This window comes from Bufo gargarizans, chromosome 3, assembly GCF_014858855.1.
Source record: "Bufo gargarizans isolate SCDJY-AF-19 chromosome 3, ASM1485885v1, whole genome shotgun sequence".
NCBI classification, from domain to species: domain Eukaryota; kingdom Metazoa; phylum Chordata; class Amphibia; order Anura; family Bufonidae; genus Bufo; species Bufo gargarizans.
The window spans coordinates 342937245-342960990 of NC_058082.1; the positions used below are offsets into that span (position 1 = coordinate 342937245).

The 23746-nt window shown below is 44.1% G+C and overlaps 1 protein-coding gene across 2 annotated transcripts; it reads right to left on the reverse strand.

Moving 5' to 3' along the window:
• Positions 1–1009: 1009 nt before the first annotated feature.
• On the reverse strand, positions 1010–22847 carry LOC122931915 (neural Wiskott-Aldrich syndrome protein-like). Of its 2 annotated transcripts, none has more exons than XM_044285997.1 (6): positions 22754–22847; positions 20424–20484; positions 20175–20288; positions 4989–5153; positions 4741–4857; positions 1010–2142 (listed from the first exon to the last, which is right to left on the reverse strand). In XM_044285997.1, the coding sequence occupies exons 2-6, from the start codon at positions 20468–20470 to the stop codon at positions 2136–2138; spliced, it is 450 nt and encodes a 149-aa protein (XP_044141932.1). In that variant the 5' UTR covers positions 20471–20484; positions 22754–22847; the 3' UTR covers positions 1010–2135. The 2 variants fall into 2 exon arrangements, with proteins under 2 accessions (XP_044141932.1, XP_044141931.1); XM_044285996.1 differs by having other exon boundaries at positions 1010–4467.
• Between the last annotated feature and the right edge of the window lie 899 nt (positions 22848–23746).

Genomic DNA, 23746 nt, shown 5'->3' on the forward strand with positions numbered 1-23746 from the left:
CAAGAACATCTCTACTGCTACCAATCCCAAGATATGAGCAGCTAAAGCAGCCCATCTTAAGTTTGGTTTGCTGATGGGGACTTGGGAGCTATTTTTCAGCAGCATAAGGCCTCTTTCACACGAGCGTGACGGATTAGGTCCGGATGTGTTCAGTGAAACTCGCACCATTTTGCAAACAAGTTCAGTCAGTTTTGTCTGCAATTGCGTTCATTTTTTTCCGTGCGGGTGCAATGCGCTTTAGCAACCATCATTGAAAAACGCATCGCACTTGCTTGCGGATGCAATGCGTTTTTCACGCAGCCCCATTCACTTCTATGGGGTGAAAAACGCAGAATATAGAACATGCTGCGATTTTCACACAACGCAGAACTGATGCGTGAAAAACAACGCTCATGTACACAGACCCATTGAAATGAATGGGTCAGGATTCAGTGCGGGTGCTATGCGTTTACGTCACGCATTGCACCCGTGCGGAAAACTCGCTTGTGTGAAAGGGGCCTAAATTAACTTTTTCAGGACATGGAATAAAGACACAAATGGGGTCATTTATCAAACTGGCGTAAAGTAGAACTGGCTTAGTTGCCCATAGCAACCAATCTGATTCCACCTTTCATTATTGACAGCCCCTTTGGAAAATGAAAGGTGGAATCAGATTGGTTGCTATAGGCAACTAAGCCAGTTCTACTTTACGCCAGTTTGATAAATGACCCCAAAAGTACGCAGGGGTATGTTTGGAATGTGTTTTCAATCTTCTGTGGTGCAATACTGTTAGTTAAAATGGTGAAAATTTAAGCCATACATTCGCTTTAGGCTACATGCACACAAATTGTTTCCGTGTCCGTTTTTTTTTGTGGAAAGGGCGTGGACCCATTCATTTCAATGTCCGCATCAGTATGTCCGTTCCATAGCCCCGCAAAAATAAATAAATAGAACATGTCCTATTCTTGTCAGTTTTAGGCATGGTTACAATAGATCCGCAAAAAAAAAAAAAAGCAGATTGCATATGGATGTCATTTTTTTTTTGCGGACCGCAAAACACATACAGTCGTGTGCATGTAGCCTTATAGAAATTACTGTCTGAAGTTCTTAATGTCCATTTTCTTAGAGTATTGTACTTGTTTAACCATTGCTGGCTATAGCCATGTATGTGAACCCCAACATCTTTGTCCAGTAGTAAGTTAGTGTAAACTGCAATAACATTGACCACCTATAGTGTCCATATAGAGGCTTGCACAACTGTCCTGGTGGGAGAGGAAACATGCTGAAGCTCCGGTCAGCAATGCAGGCTCCCTGCACCATTTTGAGGGCAGCGCCGTACACCTTATAGAGGCAGTGCTTGGTACTGCAGCTCAGCCCCATTGACTTGAATAGGTTTGAGCTGCAAATAGGCCATGTGACCAATGCACAGTAATGTCACTGGCCTAGGAAGGGGCTGCAGCGCTCAAGGACTCTTTAACAGCTGATTGGCGGAGGTCCCGCAGATATAATTCTGATAACTAGGGATGAGCGAAAAGACTTTGGATGAAACATCCGAAGTCGATTCACACAAAACTTTGTTTGAATACTGTACGGAGCTCACTCCGTACAGCATTAGAATGTATTGGCTCCGATGAGCCAAAGTTATTACTTCGCAAAGTCTTGCGAGACTTCGGGTAATAACTTCAGAAATTAATTTCTACTGCAAAAAAACTTTTACCGAACTCTGTTTCGGTTACAGGTGGTACCCAATCTTTCACTCATCCCTACTGATAACCTATCCTAAGGATAACTCAAATATCTTTTTGTGGCTGACCCCTTTAAACAGTCTAGTTTGTGCCTCTATTCGTCCAGCACCTCAAGATGTTGAGCTATAGAGAAATTTTACTGTGACCCGGTCAATCTGACTGCACAGAATTTTAAAAGGGACTTTAACATAAAGGTTATTCCTATTTTAAGAAGTGAAGGTTTTCCCTAAGCTATGAGCACACAAGGCAGCAGCTTAGAGAGGCAGCGTGATTTCCAGATGGCAGCATGGCTTTGCACTTGAAACCTTACCTGCTAAAGAAACACCAGAGGACGAGGACACAGAAGAAAACAAATCAGAATCACTCTCACCTTAAAAAAGGCTCGATCTTCAATGGTCTGCGTGCCATCTTCTATGTGCTTCAAAGGACGACAACAATAGCATCATTCTTTCAGTTCAGTAACATTATTTAGATATGGTCTTATATATTTGCACACCGGTGTGACTATAATATAATGGAAAACCCATTCTCAAGCATATAGGGGGATTTATAAAAAAAAAAAAAAAAGAAAAGCAGAGCAGTTGTCCATCAGGATCCAGTTGATGCTTTCAATTTCCAAAAGCCCCAAGATGGAATCTGACTGGCTCCTATGGGCAACAGCTTTACTTTGCAATATTTTTGCTGAATCTTCCCCCTTGTCTTGTCATTGTACAAACTTCTCTGTTCTACACATCATCACTGCAGCCTGGCATCCCCTTCATAAGCTGAATCACTCTTCACATGCAGCCTATTTGACAGCAATCCTAAAATGAAAGTCTACTTTTTCACACCAGGTCAGTTTTAGTTCCAACGTTTTTTTGTACGGATTAAAAGGTATATGAACCTTCACGCAAAGCACGTAAGGTGCAGCCGCACTTATCAGAGTGAGCTGCACTGCTCTACATTTACAGCATGCCAGGTACGGATCCATAGAAAGAATAAAGGATCCGTACTCTGCATGCTGCAGCGCAGACCCGAGGCAAGCTGAAGGTGTAGATCTATCTGAGCAGCGCTGCTGCACCGCCTTCCATTCACTGGAGCTCTGTTTTACTGCAATTGTATTGAATAGATGGACATTTGTTTGATGTTTTCTCCATGAATATAACTACATTCTCTTGACATCAGCTGCTTCTGCAAAGTCTGGGGTAAACTGCGAGGTTTAAGTAATCCCTTGTGTCATATCATTCTGGCTATATGTCTAGAATAAGTGAGACATACCACATCTTCATATATGCTTGCACAGCCAAGGAGGTGCTTGTATATATGGATAGGTATGCGGTCAAATCTTTTTTTTTTTTCCTTTTAGCGGTGTAGGAGACAAATTTGCAACACGCTTTATAGACACACCTTCCATCAGCAAAAAACTAAGCCTTGCTAATATTGTACATTTGTATTTCGATGGGGGAAAAAAAAAATTGAGACACGAAAAAGAAAATGTATTAAACATTTAGAATAAATACTGTCGAGGCAGGAGTATACATTTAGCTTAGTGTTACAATGTAAACCATAGCTTAACTTCAGAACTAAAGAAATGCAACAATTCTGTTAAAATATTAAAAAAAAAAATAATAATACAACAGTTTCCTTGTGTGTGAGCAAGAAACCGATTCAAGGATATTTATAAACTAAGGTGCTCAATGTTTTGCACGTTGGCTTGGGAATATTACAGTGCCTCAGGATGAATCACCCCCTTTTTGTTTCAATTCAGCCCTCAGCAGAATAGTAGAGGGAAGGGGGGGGGGGGCTCCCCAATTCAGTGCGTACAATATGCCGTTGTAGCTCCATTTTTACAGTAATGCTAAAGTGAATTACATTTATGAACAGTAATACTTGTTAAATGATAGATTTTGCTCACATTATAAAACACCTTTAGATGCAGAATACAGTCTTGTTAAAGTTTTACAAAAGCATACAAATCTTAATGTTAAATGGATTGTTTTTACAAATTTTTGCTTCTTCAAATGTTGCAAGTAATGCAGAGAAATAAACAGGTGCATTACGTAGCCACTTGAAAATGGTACAGATTACAATTATGCCAAGTACGCAGCCTTCACAGCAGGTCAAGCGTTCCTATAGGTTACTAGGAGGTCGGCTTTTGTATTCTACTACACAACATTTCTGCTTCTTAGTGTTCACAATTTTCTCCCCTCCCCAAAACTTTAACACTTAGCGTTACAAATATGTACGACAGCAGATTCTGCTAGATTGGTATAGAGTGCTTATAATACACAGGTAAAACACTGAGGACGTTGCACACAAGTCCGATACTTAGAATTATAATTAAGGTTAACGCTTGACCCATCTTGTAAGTTCTTTCCCGCTGTGCAACAGCCAAATGTCCACGCGTTTTATTACGGAATACGTGTTTGATAAAATGTCCAAAGAGAAAGATCATTTGTCTTATGTGATGCGGTCTGGCATTTTTTTTTTTTTTTTTTTATATGCCGCTAAATGCATGAGGGCTGCTGGAAAACATTCCTTTCAAAACTCAAACTCAAACTAAAAAAAAAAAAGACAAAAAAAAAAAACAACTCATTTGGCAATAAAAGGACCAAAAAAATTTCACTCTCCGGCCACATAAAAACTGCTATGGATTGTAAACAGTGTGTCTCTTTAAAAGCGTCTGCCACCTGGCGGTCCGGGCCATCTCTGGCCCCGGCCAGGTGGCGGAGGATGTGCTGCAGCACCGCGTCCATTGGGAAAGCTGTGTGGAAGGATAAAATCACAAGTGTTTGCTATATGGGAAACTGGTTTAAATATAAAAAAAAATAAAGCTAATGATTAAAAAAAATGTGTATACTATTTATATATACATAACTATATAAAGTACTGCATGCAGGAGTAACATGGCACCTAGACGGTTTTTAATCTAAAGCTACGCCTCTACAATAAAGGCCAATATATCCTTAGTAGCTTCTTAATTTATATAATATGGTAATAAAACTTTAATATGGGAACAAATATTAAGTGGTCTTACCCTCTTAGTTGAGAAAAGTTTCCTCTTGGTGGTGGTGGCGGCAACATACCTCTACCACGGGGAGGAGGTGGCATGCCTCTAAACCCCATCAGTCCAGGTGGTGGTGGGTGTCCACGCCTTCACGTAAAAAAAAAAAATAATAGTAATAATAATAAAAAACTAAAAACACACACATTATAAACTTCATTACTGCCCATTATTAGCCATAAAGATAAGGTTAATACATTGAATTATGCAAAGAAAAAAACCTTAGAGGAGCGAGGGGAGGTGGTGGTGGAGGGAGTGGTGGTGGAAAGGGTTCTCCCATTTCCCTTGGAGGAAGTGGTGGTGGTGGCATAAATCCTGGAGGTCGTCCTCTCATACCTCCACGTCCTCGAGGGTCCATGTACGGATGCATTCTCCCAATACCACGTCTAGAAAACACATGAACACAGAGTATAAGGCGTGCACACATAAAGACACATTTAGCATTCTCCAAGAGTCCATGTTGTGGATTTACAATCTGTGGCATGTTTATTATCCAGTATGGATTTTTTCTGGTATGAGAGAAGACCTAAAATATCCTGTTCACATGCACTGCCGGCCAACTGATTCTCAGGATTTACGCATAGACTCCACAATTAACCTCTTAAGGACTTGCGCTGTACATGTTCAGCGCAAGTTGGGGCTTTAAAGATTGGCACCCGCACAGGAGCTGAGCAGGACACTTAACCCATCAGATGCTGTGGTCAATTGCAACCACGGCACCTGAGTGGTCTTTTGTTCCCAGTGCTGAGATCAAGGGTGCCTTTCTCTTGCTATGGCAGCCTTGGGCCTTATGAAGGCTCCAAAGCCTGCTACAGTGAAGTTCCTATCGGGCCTAGGGCTTGATAGGAGTGCACCGAGTCTTCCATAGGATGCAATATTAGGCTAGTTTTATAGTTAATGGGGCCGGATGGCAAAGCTGTCGGCAATGCTGGAATGCAGAGAGATCCGGCAGGCTGTTCCCTGCTGGAAGAGCCTGCCAGATATGAAACTAGCCTTAAATCATTGTAGTCTATAAAAATAAAAAATAATTTGCATTGTCACATCCCAAAATGCTACAATTATTCAAATATACATTTATCCCACGCACCGCAGAGGGTAGGGAGGGTATTATGAGGTTGGGTTAAAAACTAATAAAGTAATAATGATTTGGATATGTATTTGTATGGAAAATATTGTTTGATTAATAAAATATATACACACACACACATTTACCCCGTACCCTGAATGCTGTAATGGAAAAAAGGCTGATTCACTTTTTTTCGGTCTCTTCATCTCATCTCATAAAAAGTGATCAAAAATTCACACACTTGAAAATGTTATCAATACAAAATACAAATCGTCCTACGAAAATTGAGGGGTATTCCATTTAGGAAAAGTTAATAACTATTAGATGGGTGGGGTTCCTACAGCTGGGACCTGCACTGGTCACGAAAACGGGGGCCCCATACCCTGTGGAGCTCCGCCACGGGCCGCTGCTCCATTCATTTTTATGAAAGCACCAGAGATAGCCGAGTAGAGTTAAAAGGTGACTTTTACCACATTGGGGAACACTGTATAAACAGAACCGAAATGCCCCAAAACAATGGTGGATTTAGTTGCCCCCCCCCCCCCCCAATTCCACCATAATTGGAATTTTTTTCAAGTTTCCCTCTACATTGTATGCAATATTAAAGAGGTTGTCCGGGTTCAGAGTTTAACCCAGACATACCCACATTTTCACCCCGGCAGGCCCCATGATGTTAGCATTGGAGTATTCAATGCTCTGATGCCCTCTCCCTTGCCCTGCAATGTATCACACAGGGCAATGTTTTTTTTTTTTTTGCTTATAACACACTGCTGGGTAGAGGCTTCCACCCAGCAGTGTTCACCGGCGCTGATGGGCAGTCTTTAGCGCTGCCCTGGCAGTTTTGGAAAGCCCGGTATGTCACCGGAACTCCATGCCTGAATTGCGCAGGACAAAGGAGAGCATCGGAGCATGAAATGCTCCAATGCTCATAACGGGGGGCTGCCTGGGTGAAATTGTGGGTATGTCCAGGTTCAGCGTCATCAGAATGTACAACTTGTCCCACAAAAAACAAGCCCTCATACAGCCATGTGAACAGAAAAATAAAAAAGTTACGACTCTTTTCGACTTTACGACTTTTTTTTGGTCACACGTCAGTTTTAAGAACAATGGTCATTCACAATGCATTTTTATTTTATTTTTTTACGGCTAGTGAATAACGGATGTTATGTTCTATCTTTCCGTTTCCACTGACCGACAGCCCCCACACAATTATGGGACCGTTAACATCTGTTTCTCAGAAAGGCATCAGTGAAAAAAACTTAGTTAAAAATAGATAAACAGTAATTTTTTTAAACAGACGTTTTTTTACTGTTTTGTGAATGTAGCCTTCACTTATATTAATGACCTATCCTCAGGAATGGTCATTAATATCAGATCGACGGGGGTCCGACTACCACCACCCCCGATCACCTGTTTGAAGAGAAAGCAGCGCTCGTGCGTGTTTATCTGCTTACTGTTGCAATCGAAGGGATGAGCAGGTATAAGTACTTCGCAGCCATCCTATTCACTTCTATGGGACGGCTCCTGCCTGTTCAAGTGAGTATTACAGGGCCATCCATAGAAGTGAATGGGATGGCCGAGATGTAATTACACCTGCTCATTGCTGCGGTTGTGACGGAGAGCAGGTAAACAATGAGTAGATGGCAGTGCTCGGGCAACCCCTTTAACCCTTTCAGGACCAAGCCATTTTTCACCTTAAGGACCAGGCTATTTTTTGCAAATCTGACCAGTGTCAGTTTATGTGTGAATAACTTTAAAACGCTTTTACTTATCCAGGCCGTTCTGAGATTGTTTTTTCGTCCCATATTGTACTTCATGACACTGGTAAAATGAAGTCAAAAAAAATATTTTTTTTGCACCAAAAAATACCTAATTTACCCAAAATTTGGAAAAATTAGCAAATTTAAAAGTTTCAGTTTCTCTACTCCTGTAATACATAGTAATACCCCCAAAAATTTTCTGAAAATTTCCAAAACCCATTTTTTAAGGACCAGTTCAGGTCTGAAGTCACTTTGTGAGGCTTACATAATTGAAACCACCCAAAAATGACCCCATTCTATAAACTACACCCCTCAAGGTATTCAAAACTGATTTTACAAACTCAGTTAACCCTTTAGGTGTTGCACAAGAGTTATTGGCAAATTGGGATGAAATTTGAGAATTTCATTTTTTTGCCTAATTTTCCATTTTAACCACTTCAGCCCCGCTAGGTGAAACCCCCTTCATGACCAGAGCTTTTTTTACACTTCGGCACTACACTCCTTTCACCGTTTATTGCTCGGTCATGCAACTTACCACCCAAATGAATTTTACCTCCTTTTCTTCTCACTAATGGAGCTTTCATTTGGTGGTATTTTATTGCTGCTGACATTTTTCCTTTTTTTGTTATTAATCAAAATGTAACGATTTTTTTGCAAAAAAATGAAATTTTTCACTTTTAGCTGTAAAATTTTGCAAAAAAAACGAAATCCATATATAAATTTTTCGCCAAATTTATTGTTCTACATGTCTGATAAAAAAAAAAATGTTTGGGCAAAAAAAAAATGGTTTGGTTAAAAGTTATAGCATTTACAAACTATGGTACAAAAATGTGAATTTCCGCTTTTTGAAACAGCTCTGACTTTCTGAGCACCTGTCATGATTCCTGAGGTTCTACAATGCCCAAACAGTAGAAAACCCCCACAAATGACCCCATTTCGGAAAGTAGACACCCTAAGGTATTCGCTGATGGGCATAGTGAGTTCATAGAACTTTTTATTTTTTGTCACAAGTTAGCGGAAAATGATGATGATTTTTTCTTTTTTTCTTACAAAGTCTCATATTCCACTAACTTGCAACAAAAAATAAAAAATTCTAGGAACTCGCCATGCCCCTCACGGAATACCTTGGGGTGTCTTCTTTCCAAAATGGGGTCACTTGTGGCGTAGTTATACTGCCCTGGCAATTTAGGGGCCCAAATGTGTGAGAAGAACTTTGCAATCAAAATGTGTAAAAAATGACCGGTGAAATCCAAAAGGTGCACTTTGGAATATGTGCCCCTTTGCCCACCTTGGCAGCAAAAAAGTGTCACACATCTGGTATCGCCGTACTCAGGAGAAGTTGGGGAATGTGCTTTGGGGTGTCATTTTACATATACCCATGCTGGGTGAGAAAAATATCTTGGTCAAATGCCAACTTTGTATAAAAAAATGGGAAAAGTTGTCTTTTGCCAAGATATTTCTCTCATCCAGCATGGGTATATGTAAAATGACACCCTAAAACACATTCCCCAACTTCTCCTGAGTACGGCGATACCAGATGTGTCACACTTTTTTGCTGCCAAGGTGGGCAAAGGGGCGCATATTCCAAAGTGCACCTTTCAGATTTTGCAGGCCATTTTTTACACATTTTGATTGCAAAGTTCTTCTCACACATTTGGGCCCCTAAATTGCCAGGGCAGTATAACTACGCCACAAGTGACCCCATTTTGGAAAGAAGACACCCCAAGGTATTCTGTGAGGGGCATGGCGCGTTCCTAGAATTTTTTTTTTTTTGTCGCAAGTTAGTGGAATATGAGACTTTGTAAGGAAAAAAGAAAAAAAAAGAAAAATCATCATTTTCCGCTAACTTGTGACAAAAAATAAAAAATTCTAGGAACTCGCCGTGCCCCTCACGGAATACCTTGGGGTGTCTTCTTTCCAAAATGGGGTCACTTGTGGGGTAGTTATACTGCCCTGGCAATTTAGGGGCCCAAATGTGTAAGAAGTACCTTGCAATCAAAATCTGTAAAAAATGGCCGGTGAAATCCGAAAGGTGCACTTTGGAATATGCGCCCCTTTGCCCACCTTGGCAGCAAAAAAGTGTGACACATCTGGTATCGCCGTACTCAGGAGAAGTTGGGGAATGTGTTTTGGGGTGTCATTTTACATATACCCATGCTGGGTGAGAGAAATATCTTGGCAAAAGACAACTTTTTCTATTTTTTTATACAAAGTTGGCATTTGACCAAGATATTTTTCTCACCCAGCATGGGTATATGTAAAATGACACCCCAAAACACATTCCCCAACTTCTCCTGAGTACGGCGATACCAGATGTGTGACACTTTTTTGCAGCCTAGATGCGCAAAGGTGCCCAAATTCCTTTTAGGAGGGCATTTTTAGACATTTGGATCCCAGACTTCTTCTCACACTTTCGGGCCCCTAAAAAGCCAGGGCAGTATAAATACCCCACATGTGACCCCACTTTGGAAAGAAGACACCCCAAGGTATTCAATGAGGGGCCTGGCGAGTTCCTAGAAATTTTTTATTTTTTGCATAAGTTAGCGGAAATTGATTTTTTTGGTTTTTTTCTCACAAAGTCTCACTTTCCGCTAACTTAGGACAAAAATTTCAATCTTTCATGGACTCAATATGCCCCTCACGGAATACCTTGGGGTGTCTTCTTTCCGAAATGGGGTCACATGTGGGGTATTTATACTGCCCTGGCTTTTTAGGGGCCCTAAAGCGTGAGAAGAAGTCTGGAATATAAATGTCTAAAAATGTTTACGCATTTGGATTCCGTGAGGGGTATGGTGAGTTCATGTGAGATTTTATTTTTTGACACAAGTTAGTAGAATATGAGACTTACTAAGAAAAAACAAAAACAAAAACAAACAAAAAATTTCCGCTAACTTGTGCCAAAAAAAATGTCTGAATGGAGCCTTACAGGGGGGGGTGATCAATGACAGGGGGGGTGATCACCCATATAGACTCCCGGATCACCCCCCTGTCATTGATCACGCCCCTGGTAAGGCTCCATTCAGACGTCCGTATAATTTTTACGGATCCATGGATCGGATCCGCAAAACACATGCGGACGTCTGAATGGAGCCTTACAGGGGGGTTATCAATGACAGGGGGTGATCAGGGTGATCACCCCCCTGTCACTGATCACCCCCCCTGTAAGGCTCCATTCAGACATCCGCATGATTTTTTACGGATCCATGGATACATGGATCGGATCCACAAAAGACATGCGGACGTCTGAATGGAGCCTTACAGGGGGGTTATCAATGACAGGGGGTGATCAGGGTGATCACCCCCCTGTCACTGATCACCCCCCCTGTAAGGCTCCATTCAGACATCCGCATGATTTTTTACGGATCCATGGATACATGGATCGGATCCACAAAAGACATGCGGACGTCTGAATGGAGCCTTACAGGGGGGTTATCAATGACAGGGGGTGATCAGGGTGATCACCCCCCTGTCACTGATCACCCCCCCTGTAAGGCTCCATTCAGACATCCGCATGATTTTTTACAGATCCATGGATACATGGATCGGATCCACAAAAGACATGCGGACGTCTGAATGGAGCCTTACAGGGGGGTGATCAGGGAGTGTATATGGGTGATCACCCGCCTGTCATTGATCACCCCCTGTAAGGCTCCATTCAGACGTCCGCATGTGTTTTGCGGATCCGATCCATGTATCCATAAAAATCATGCGGACGTCTGAATGGAGCCTTACAGGGGGGTGATCAATGACAGGGGGTGATCAGGGTGATCACCCCCCTGTCACTGATCACCCCCCCTGTAAGGCTCCATTCAGACATCCGCATGATTTTTTACGGATCCATGGATACATGGATCGGATCCACAAAAGACATGCGGACGTCTGAATGGAGCCTTACAGGGGGGTTATCAATGACAGGGGGTGATCACCCCCCTGTCACTGATCACCCCCCCTGTAAGGCTCCATTCAGACATCCGCATGATTTTTTACGGATCCATGGATACATGGATCGGATCCACAAAAGACATGCGGACGTCTGAATGGAGCCTTACAGGGGGGTTATCAATGACAGGGGGTGATCAGGGTGATCACCCCCCTGTCACTGATCACCCCCCCTGTAAGGCTCCATTCAGACATCCGCATGATTTTTTACGGATCCATGGATCGGATCCACAAAAGACATGCGGACGTCTGAATGGAGCCTTACAGGGGGGTGATCAATGACAGGGGGTGATCAGGGTGATCACCCCCCTGTCACTGATCACCCCCCCTGTAAGGCTCCATTCAGACATCCGCATGATTTTTTACAGATCCATGGATACATGGATCGGATCCACAAAAGACATGCGGACGTCTGAATGGAGCCTTACAGGGGGGTGATCAGGGAGTGTATATGGGTGATCACCCGCCTGTCATTGATCACCCCCTGTAAGGCTCCATTCAGACGTCCGCATGTGTTTTGCGGATCCGATCCATGTATCCATAAAAATCATGCGGACGTCTGAATGGAGCCTTACAGGGGGGTGATCAATGACAGGGGGGTGATCAATGACAGGGGGTGATCAGGGAGTGTATATGGGTGATCACCCGCCTGTCATTGATCACCCCCCTGTAAGGCTCCATTTAGACGTCCGTATGCGTTTTGCGGATCCGATCCATGTATCCGTGGATCCGTAAAAATCATACGGACGTCTGAACGGAGGGGGGTGATCAATGACAGGGGGGTGATCAGGGAGTTTATATGGGGTGATCATGGGTGATCAGGGGTTTATAAGGGGTTAATAAGTGACGGGGGGGGGGGGGGGGTGTAGTGTAGTGTGGTGTTTGGTGCGACTGTACTGACCTACCTGAGTCCTCTGGTGGTCGATCCTAACAAAAGGGACCACCAGAGGACCAGGTAGGAGGTATATTAGACGCTGTTATGAAAACAGCGTCTAATATACCTGTTAGGGGTTAAAAAATTCGGATCGCCGCTGGCATGCTGGAGATCCACTCGCTTACCTTCCGTTCCTGTGAGCGCGCGCGCCTGTGTGCGCGCGTTCACAGGAAATCTCGCGTATCGCGAGATGACGCATATATGCGTGACTGTGCGCCAGCCTGCCACCTCCGGAACGCACATGTGCGTTAGGCGGTCCGGAGGTGGTTAACCCATTTTTTCCACTAACAAAGCAAGGGTTAACAGCCAAACAAGACTGTATCTTTATTGCCCTGACTCTGCCGTTTACAGAAACACCCCATATGTGGCCGTAAACTACTGTACGGACACACAGCAGGGCGTAGAGTGAAAGGTGCGCAGTATGGTTTTTGGAAGGCAGGTTTTGCTGGACTGTTTTTTTGACACCATGTCCCATTTGAAGCCCCCCTGATGCACCCCTAGAGTAGAAACTCCATAAAAGTGACCCCATCTAAGAAACTACACCCCTCAAGGTATTCAAAACCTCAAGGTATTCAAACTTTGTTAACCCTTTAGGTGTTCCACAAGAGTTATTGGCAAATAGAGATGAAATTTCAGAATTTAAATTTTTGGGCAAATTTTCCATTTTACTATTTTTTTTTCCAGTTACAAAGCAAAGGTTAACAGCCAAACAAAACTCATTATTTATGGCCCTGATTCTGTAGTTTACAGAAACACCCCATATGTGGTCGCAAACTGCTGTACGGGCACACGGCAGGGCGCAGAAGGAAAGGGATGCCATACGGTTTTTGGAAGGCAGATTTTGCTAGACAGTTTTTTTGGGCACTATGTCCCATTTGAAGCCCCCCTGATGCACCCCTAGGTTAGAAACTCCAAAAGAGTGACCCCATTTTGGAAACTATGGGATAAGGTGGCAGTTTTGTTGGTACTATTTTAGGGTATATATGATTTTTGGTTGCTCTATATTACACTTTTTGTGAGGCAAAGTAACAAAAAATAGAAATTCTGAAATTTCATCTCCATTTGCCACTAACTCTTGTGGAACACTTAACCCCTTAGTGACCACCCATACGTGTTTTTACGGCGGTCACTAAGGGGCCTTGGGCTGGAGCGCCGCCTTTTTACGGCGGCACTTCAGCCCGAGTTAACGCTAAAATCAAGCGTAGTAGCTCCGTGCCCGCAGCTACCGGAGGTAGCTGAGGGCTCGGGGCAGTGATCAGAGACCGTGACAAGCGGTCTCTGATCACGTGATCGCCGTGATACACTTTATCACGGCGATCACCGAAAATGAAGCCTGAACTAAAACTTTCTCCCTCCTCTCATGTGAGAGAGGAGGGAGAAAGTCTCCGGTGCTAGGATCGGGTCCCCCAGCACTTCTATCCCTAAGCTGGGTCCCGATCCTCACCCCCCCCACCCCCCTTACCCTCAAGGAAGATGGCGGCGGCGGCCGGCGCATGCGCAGACTGAAAGCCGGCCGCCGCCGCTTACTGTAAGGTCTCTCTCAAGTTCAAGTTATGCCCCGATCGGGTCCCCAGCACCCCGATCGGGTCCCCCAGCACCCCGATCGGGGCAATAGGGTCCTTAGATATATTTTAATAAAGTTATTAGGGCCCCCCCCCCCCCCCCCCATCTAATAAAAAAAAAAAAAATGGCACAGACATGCGCACTGGTTACTGTGCTGAAGATCTGCCTTCAGCACAGTAACCATCAGGGACCAATAATAATGGTCCCTGATCATGTGGTCTCCATGATAAACCTATCATGGAGATCACATCCATTATATTTACAAAACATGGCCAGGACAGGGGCTGTGCTTCTCTCTCCCCTCAGCGCAGTTGTTCTGTGAGGAGAGAGAGATCAGACTTCTGTCCTGGCTCTGTGATTACATACTGTGAAAAAAAAAAGAAAAAAAATCAAATTATAAACTGTCCGTCAGTAACTGGCGGTCAGTGGATGTCCGTGATTAGGCGTCCGTCATTAGACGTCTATTAGTTACAGTCATTTATCTTTATTAGGGACCCTGTTCGTCTGTTACTGGCGGTCAGTGGGTGTCAGTCAGTGAGTCGGTGGGTGTCACTCCGTCAGTCGGTGGGTGTCACTCCGTCAGTCGGTGGGTGTCACTCCGTCAGTCGTGGGTGTCACTCCGTCAGTCGGTGGGTGTCACTCCGTCAGTCGGTGGGTGTCACTCCGTCAGTCGGTGGGTGTCACTCCGTCAGTCGGTGGGTGTCACTCCGTCAGTCGGTGGGTGTCACTCCGTCAGTCGGTGGGTGTCACTCCGTCAGTCGGTGGGTGTCACTCCGTCAGTCGGTGGGTGTCACTCCGTCAGTCGGTGGGTGTCACTCCGTCAGTCGGTGGGTGTCACTCCGTCAGTCGGTGGGTGTCAGTCATTTTTAGGGACGGTCAGTTATTTGAATTTTTCTGAGCTGTACAGAAAAAAAAAAAATGGCTCGGAGATTAAGTGCGGAGCAGGCATACGAATTTCTCTGCTCTGACCACTCTGAATCTGGCACCGCTTCAGAGGCGGAAATATTTTCAGATAGCGGGGACTCTGATTCCATCCCCAGACCCCATAGCCCTATGGTGGTAGAAGTCACCACCTCCCCTCATTCTCCACCCAGCGGTCCCGTCCCTTCTGCTACGTGGGTTCCTGCCACTTCATTTTCCCCCCAAGTACCCCAATTTTTACCCACTCCCCAAATTAATGTGGATGTCGGCAATTTTACCCCTTATGATTTTTTTCATTTATTTGTAGATGATAAAGTCCTGGAGTTAATTGTGCAGCAAACTAATTTGTACGCCACACAGTTTGCTGTACAAAAGCCCACGTCTATTTATGTAAGACGGTGGACCCCCACAAGTGTCCCTGAAATAAAAAATTTTTGGGGCTTACCCTGGACATGGGCATTGTAAAAAAAACCCTCTGTCCGATCCTATTGGGCTGCGAGTACTGTCCACTCAACCCCTGTGTTTGCAGCAGTTATGTCCCGTAACCGCTATGAAGTCATAATGCGGTTCATGCATTTTTCAGACAATTCCCAAGTCCCCCCCAGAACTGACCCAGCCTTCGACCGCCTAAATAAATTGAGACCCCTTATTTCCCTCCTTACAGATTTATTTTTGAAATTATATACCCCTGAGAAAAAATTATCAGTTGACGAGTCCCTTTTTAGTTTTAAAGGCCGCCTTTCCTTCCGTCAATATATTCCTTCCAAGCGTGCCAGATATGGGGTAAAGTTGTATAAGGTGTGCGAGAGCACAACCGGCTACACCTGTGGCCTGTCTATTTATGAGGGCAGAGACTCCCAACTTAACCCCCCAGGCTGCCCCGAAAATATTGGCACATCGGGAAAAATTGTGTGGGATTTATTGGCACCATTCCTGCACAAAGGGTACCACGTGTACACCGATAATTTTTACACTAGTATACCCCTTTATAAATCCCTCCATGCTGCAAACACAGGGGCTTGTGGGACAGTCCGCAAAAATAGAGTTGGATACCCACAACCGCTGGTCTCCAAACGTTTGGAGAAAGGAACATCCTTCGCCCTCGCAAGTGACCAGCTGCTTGCCGTGAAGTGGAAGGACAGGAAGGATGTCTACATGCTGACCACCTTGCATGCAGACACCACAGTGACAGTTAGGGAGAGGGGGGCTACGGCGGACAAGCACAAACCGGTCTGTGTGACAGACTACAATAAATTTATGGGAGGTGTAGACCTCTCGGACCAAGCGCTTCACCCCTACCTGGTGAAGCGAAAAAACAGGGCCTGGTATAAAAAGGTAGCAATCTACCTCATCCAGATTGCTACCTATAATAGTTTTATTTTATTCAAAAAGTCCCAGGGAAACCTTAACTTCCTCGAGTACCAGGAGAAGGTGATTGAGAGTCTCCTGTTTGAGTCCCCCGCACCTAGGCAAGCCTTCGAATCGGAGGACGTTCGAAGGCTTTTAGAACGCCATTTCCCTCACCCCGTCCCTGCCACTACCAGCAAAACGTATCCACAGAAAAGATGCCGGGTGTGTAGCAAACATGGAAGGAGGAGGGACACCCGGATTTACTGCCCCAGCTGCCCATCACAACCAGGGCTCTGTAATTACCCCTGCTTTGAAACGTACCATACGGTTGCAAATTATTAATTTTATTTAATACCAAAAAGAACAGGGGGGGGGGGGGGGGGGGTCAGGAATTCAATTTATTGTCATTTTCTGTTTAGTTTGTGGGCTTTCCAGGGAGGGAGGGATCCCTTTGGGATGGTTCGTGGAGCTATTTTTATTTTTTTTCACCTTCTTAGCATTAATTTCAACAAAAAACTAGGGGGTCTAAATGCTCACTACACCCCTAGATGAATACCTTAGGGGGTCTAGTTTTCAAAATGGGGTCCATTGTGGGGGTTTTCTATTGTTTTGGCAGCTCAACGCCATTACAAGTGTGCAATGGGGCCTAAACCATTTTCAAGCAAATTTTGTGTTCTGAAAACAACTGGGTGTTCCTTTATGTTTGGGCCCTGCCGTTTGTCAAGACATAAGATTAGGGCCACAATGGGGGTATTTCTGAAGACAGGAGAAATGGGGTGATACATTTTGGAGTGTACATCTTCATTTTCATGTGCTCTGTAGAAAAAAATCTGTCTTTAAATTGACACTTTTGTGTAAAAAATGAAAATTACATTTTTTTTCACCTTCTTAGCATTAATTTCTACAAAAAACTAGTGGGTCAAAAAACTCATTACACCCATAGATAAATACGTTAAGGGGCCTAGTTTTTAAAATGGGTTCACTTTTGGGGGGTTTCTATTATTCTGACACTTATAAACCTCTGCAAACTTGGCTTGTTTCAGGAAAAAATATGTACTTAAAAAATTTTTACATTTATGTTAAAATGTAAAGTCTCCTAAATAAAAAAAATAAAAAGTAAAAATTTTTGTGAGTGCAGCCAAAATAAAGTAAAGATGTGGAAATAAATTTCTGATAAAAAAATATTGAATAGTATTTATGTATGTATATGAAATATTGCAGTTGAAAATAGGAAAATGTGCAGTTTTTTACAAATTTTCATAAAATTTCACTTTTTTAATAAGGATACGCATATTTTATCGGTAGAATTTTACCACCTAAGTAAAGTACAATATGTGACGAGAAAACAATGTCAGAATTACTTTGATGTGCAAAACCGTTACAAAGTTATTCTAAGCTAAAATGACACATGTCAGATTTCCAAAATTTGGCTTGGTCATTAAGGCCCAAACAGGCTTGGTCACTAAGGGGTTAAAGGGTTAAAGTTTGTAAAATCTGTTTTGAATACCTTGAGGGGTGTAGTTTCCAAAATGGGGTCACTTTTTGGAGTTTCTACTCTAGGGGTGCATCAGTCCAGCAAAAACTGCCTTCCAAAAACCATATGGCGCTCCTTTCCTTCTGTACCCTGCTGTGTGGCCATACAGCAGTTTACGACCAAATATGGGGCATTTATATAAACTACAGAATCAGGCCAATAAATATTGAGTTTTATTTGGCTGTTAACCCTTGCTTTGTTACGGGAAAAAATGGATTAAAATGGAAAATTTCCCAAAAAATAGCTGTTTTGGCACTGTTTTTATTTTTTATTATTTGCAACGTTCATGTGCTATTGTTATAGAGCAGGTTCCTACGGACGTGGCAATACCTAATATGTCTACCTTTTTTTAATTTATCTAGGTTTTACACAATATTATCATTTTTGAAACAAAAAAAATAATCATGTTTTAGTGTCTCCATAATCTGAGAGCCATAGTTTTTTCAGTTTTTAGGCGATTGTCTCAGGTTGGGTATCATTTTTGCGGGATGAGATGACGGTTAGATTGGTACTATTTTGGGGTGCATATGACTTTTTGATCGCTTGCTATTACACTTTTTGTGATGTAAGGTAACAAAAAAAATTGCTTTTTTGACACAGTTTTTTTTTTTTTTTTTTACAGTGTTCACCTGAGGGGTTAGGTCATGTGGTATTTTTATAGAGCAGGTTCTTACGGACGTGGCAATACCTAATATGTCTACCTTTTTTTAATTTATCTAGGTTTTATACAATAATATCATTTTTGAAACAAAGAAAAAAAAATTTTTTGGGTGTCTCCATAGTCTGAAAGCCATAGTTTTTTCAGTTTTTAGGCGATTGTCTCATGTAGGGGCTCATTTTTTGCGGGATGAGGTGACGGTTTGATTGGCACTATTTTGGCGTACATGCGACTTTTTTGATCACTTTTATTATCTTTTTTGGGAAGTAAGGTGGGCAAAATTTCTATTTCCTCATAGCTTTTATTTTTTTATTTTTATGGCGTTCACCGTGCGGGGAAAGTAACATGATTGTTTTATAGATCAGGTCGTTACGGACGCGGCGATACCTAATATGTGTAGTGTATTTTAATTTTTACATTTTTATTCAGTGATAAATGTTTTTTTTTTTATCTTTTACTTTTTTCACTTTTTACATTTTTTTGACCCAGACCCACTTGGTTCTTGAAGATCCAGTGGGTCTGATGTCTGTATAATACAGTACAGTACAATATACTATACAGTACTGTATTTTACTTACAGTTTGTCTGAACAGATCTATGCCTTCAGCACAGATCTGTTCAGCACCATGGACAGCAGGACGCCTGAGAAGGAATCCTGTTGCCATGAGAACCTTCCCCGTCTGTCACAACTGCGCAGACGGGGAAGGGTGAGGACTGGGGTGTCGGGGGGGCTGTCTCCCTCTCCCATCGGGGGGCTGCAAAGGCACAGCAGCCCCCCGATCGGAGAGGGAGGGAGCTCCCTGCGCTGTTAACCTTTTCCATACAGCGGTCCGTACGGAAAGGGTTAAACGGCTGACACCGCATCAACGATGTCAGCCGTTTATACCAGAGTGTCAGCAATGTGCTGACACCCTGGTATAACCACTAACCACCAACGATTATTGAAGGGGAGGCGAGCGGGGGATCGCGATCCCGCCTGCCGCACCGCCCGCCTCCCGCAGCACCCCCCCTGCATCTCCCACCGCCATAATATCATTCGGGGGGGGTAAAAAAACTTTATTTTGGAAATTTTAAAGTTTCTGATCCCCCGCGGTCAGAAACTACATAAAGCGCTGCAAACCGCAGGTCTGAATTGACCTGCGGTTTGAAGCGATCGCATTGACCCTGGGTGCCTGGCTGTGTGTAACAGCCGGCACTCAGCGCTGTCACCATGTCTGCAGACATGGTGACAGTTTAATGCCATGACGTTTATACTCGTCATGGAGCACTAAGTAGCAGTGCTCCATGACGAGTATACACGTCATAGGTCGGGAAGGGGTTAAGGCTATGTTCACTCGGTAACAAAATCTTATTTGGTGTAGGAAACTACGCCAAATACGTCTCCTATTCTCTTTCTCCTATTTTACCCCTTTCCTATTGACTTCAATGGAAAACTGCCATCAAATCTGCTTCAAAGTAGTAACATGTCACTTCTCAAGTGTTTCAAATCAGCTATAGTAAAGGTTTTTCTTTTTCAAGTGACGACAATGGGAAGATGTTTATATTGTTTTGATGTGGATTACACAGTGGAAAACACCGTTGTCCACTGAATCAGCGGAAGCTTTTGCCCGTGTGAACGAAGCCTGCATGCTGCTCTAAGGTGCAGAATCAACACTTACTGAGAGGCTGGTAAATAATATTACCTCATTGGTACAATGCCATTCATTGGTTTATTCACAAACTTGTCTCTTCCAAATGACGCTTGAACCTTCATGCCTCTACCAATGAAGTTCCCCCTGCCCCGATTTCCTCGGCCCCTGTGAAAAATATATAAAAATACGTAAAAACTGGGGCAAACCAAGTTAAACTATGGAGGAGGGGCCCGGGCATTGGTGGGGTCATTATAGGGATTGGATAACCCCTTTAATCACATTCTTCAGCAGAGACTGTACCTAAATTTCCTGGGCTCGTAGCCGAGCTCGAACCGGTCCATTGGCATCTTCGGGTCAGTTTCTAAAATACAAAACATATTGGTAGGTTAAAATATACAATGGTCCTCTCCGGACACATATCAAACCAAACCGCAAATGTTATAAAATAAATGGGGAAAAAAATACTCTCCTTATCAATCCCCTGCCAGTACGGCGGCTCCTGTTTATAAGCTGCCAGCAATCTGGCAGGTGACCGCAGAGGCCACTGACTGGGCATAGAAGTCACATGCCAGTATGGCACTTCACCTCTCCTCTGGGAGCTTGTAAACAAAGACCGGTGGGGGACCTCCAAAGCATCTGCACTGATGCTCCCCATCAGTCTAGGTTTACTTGGCTGCGCTGATGACATGTGCGTCTACCCAAGCAACCTCTGTAGCCAATCACTGGCCTCTGCAGTCTTGTGCTTCTTTCCTGCTATCATGTGGGCAGAGGGGTAGGTCATGGTCGTAGCAGTAGGGGGAATCTCACATGACTACTGGTGCTTTTGTCCTCTTCTCACAATGTCTTGATTTTATCATCTCACACAACCCCTTTAAAGCAACAGGAATCTGCACATAAATCCATTCCCCTGGTCAATAGGAGGTGTATCTGCAAAGTCTAACAATATCAGCCATGACAGCGCAGTATCACAGGGATACACCCTATTCACAAGGATCATGGTAATGTCCAGTTCATATATTTCTGGGAGAAATAACAGAAGAACTTTAAAGGGCTTGTGTCACTTCAGCAGATGGCCTTTATCATGTAGAGGAAGTTAATACAAGGTACTTACTAATGCATTGTGATTGTCCATATTGCCTCCTTTGCTGGCTGGATTTTCCTATAGTGTGCAAGTATGACCACCACTGATGAATTGCAGGGTGGTCGTAACCACGGAAACAAGCTGCTTATAATGTGATGGAAAAATGAATCCAGCCAGCAAAGGAGGCAATACGGACAATCACAATACATTCGTAAGTGCCTTGTATTGACTCTCTCTTCATAATACAATCTATTTCCTGAATTGAGAGGACCCCTTTAAGTTCAGATATGAGCTGACCGTATCATAAACGCTCAGTTCAGTTGAGGGGAGCTGCGGTCGGCCCGGGAGATCTATCTGCATGTTTCCTGGGCAGGTCACTTATGGTGGAACTACTTTCCCTTCCGGGGGACCCCTGTAACCCGCTCCTACAGCAAAGAAGTTGGCAGAGGGGCTGTATTTTTATGCTATATTTTTTTGCCAGTTCCTACGTCAAATCAATCTGTCATGAACAGAGACATAGAAACTTAAAAACGTACCGCCTGCCTGCGGGGAGCCGTCAATCAAATGCAAAAGGAGAGGAGTGGGGCTCATTTAACCCCTTCCCTGCATGTATGACAGAAGTCGGGTTTTTTGAAGATCACATTTATCCTCACAGATGCCTTGGTCAACGGTGACCCCACGATGGCTTTTCCCGCGGAGCACTGAGCTGCTACTGGTGCCCAAACGGCTTCCCTCCCAGCACTGAGATCGGGGAAGCCCTTCACTCGCTGTGGTAGCCTCAGTCCCTCTAAAGCAGGGATCAGCAACCTTCGGCACTCCAGCTGTGGTGAAACTACAACTCCCAGCATGCACAGCTCCTTGGCTGTTCTCAGGACTCCCAGAGAAGTTAATGGAGCATGCTGGGAGTCGTAGTTTGACAACAGCTGGAGTGCCGGAGGTTGCTGATCCCTGCTCTGAAGAATCCGAGGCTACCACACATAGGAACGTAGTGAATTGCCCACAGTCTATGGGACAGGCAGTGTAATCATCGCATGCTCAAGTTCTGGTTTTTAAAAAACATATCGTATTTTTGTATCCATTTTTTTTCACTGTAGTTTGAATGCAGTCTCATTATGGAGGAGGCCGGGGAGGATCCAGAAGGGGCGCCCGCTCCACCTAACACGATGCCGCCATATCGTACAGCTATAGTGCACCTGGGTACATTGCAGGGGCTCCCACCATCACACAACATAAGATATTGCAGAAAATCACCACGACTTCTGCACTGACTGCTGGGACTTGTAGTCCCATCAGTAGAGCACATTCCCACTGCTGTCATGTACACATGAGGTATTGCATGGTGTAGAAGGCCCAGTAGGAGGAGACATGCACCCTGACAGCAACACATAGGATGTGCCTAACAAAGATGCTTCCACCCCTCAGAGCTCCATTCATTTGCAGTACACGGCCGCCTACAACCGCTGCCAGAGCCGCGGGTCTTCCATAACGGGTCCTGCCGTTTACATCCGGGAATATGCCTGAAAATAACGAAAACCGGAGTGACACTTACCGGCTACAGCTCAGAGAATAAGCCCCCCGGCCGTTCAACCTCCTCGCAAAGAACGAAGCCAAAATGGCGCAGAATTCTTGTCAGGGAGACCGCCCAGTGACGACTGTGGACCTGCTCTTCGCTGATTGGTTGAGAAGAGGAAAGATTCCGAGTCGCTCATTGGCTGACCTGCTCCGGGCCCAGCGGGAGGTCGGGAAACATCTGTTCAGCAAAGGGGAGGAGCGTGAAGCCTGTAGGGCGCCATGTTTGCGTTGTTTCGTACGTTTTCTTAAAGGGAAAGTGTTTTTTTTTCCCCCTCAGCAGCGTTCGCGGGTTCTCTCCCTCATCATGACAATTTGATCAAAGTGTAGATATTAATTGAAAATCATTCATGACATCTAATCATATATCTGTTAACGATTAATATTTAGTGTTCACCTTAATAATATTCATATCTACTGTATGTTTTTTTTTTTTTTACTTAATTATTATACATTCCCCCAAAAAATCGTGTGAGGAATAACTTCCCATTGTAATTTATGTTCATTAGGAAGATGATGTCACAGGAGTTGTTGCATGGCCACGCAGAAGCCTAAGGCTACTTTCACACTAGCGGCACGGACCTCCGGCCGGCTGTTCCGTCAGGTGAACAGCCTGCCGGATCCATCCTGCCGCTAGTGACCGTGTGCCTCCGGAGTGCTGCACCGTCCCCATTGACTATAATGGGGGCGGAGGCACAGCGAGAGGCTGCCGGAATAAAACTACGACATGTCCAACATTTATTCCGGCAGCCTCTCACCGTGCCTTGCCGGAACACCGCTCCCGCCGCCATTATAGTCAATGGGGACGGAGCAGCAGTCCGGAGGCACACGGTCACTGGCGGCAGGACGGATCCGGCAGGCTGTTCACCCGACGGAACAGCCTGCCGGAGGTCCGTGCCGCTAGTGTGAAAGTAGCCTTAAGCACTAGGCCATACCTCTAACTCCGCTCAAAACAAAACTAAACACCTAATCC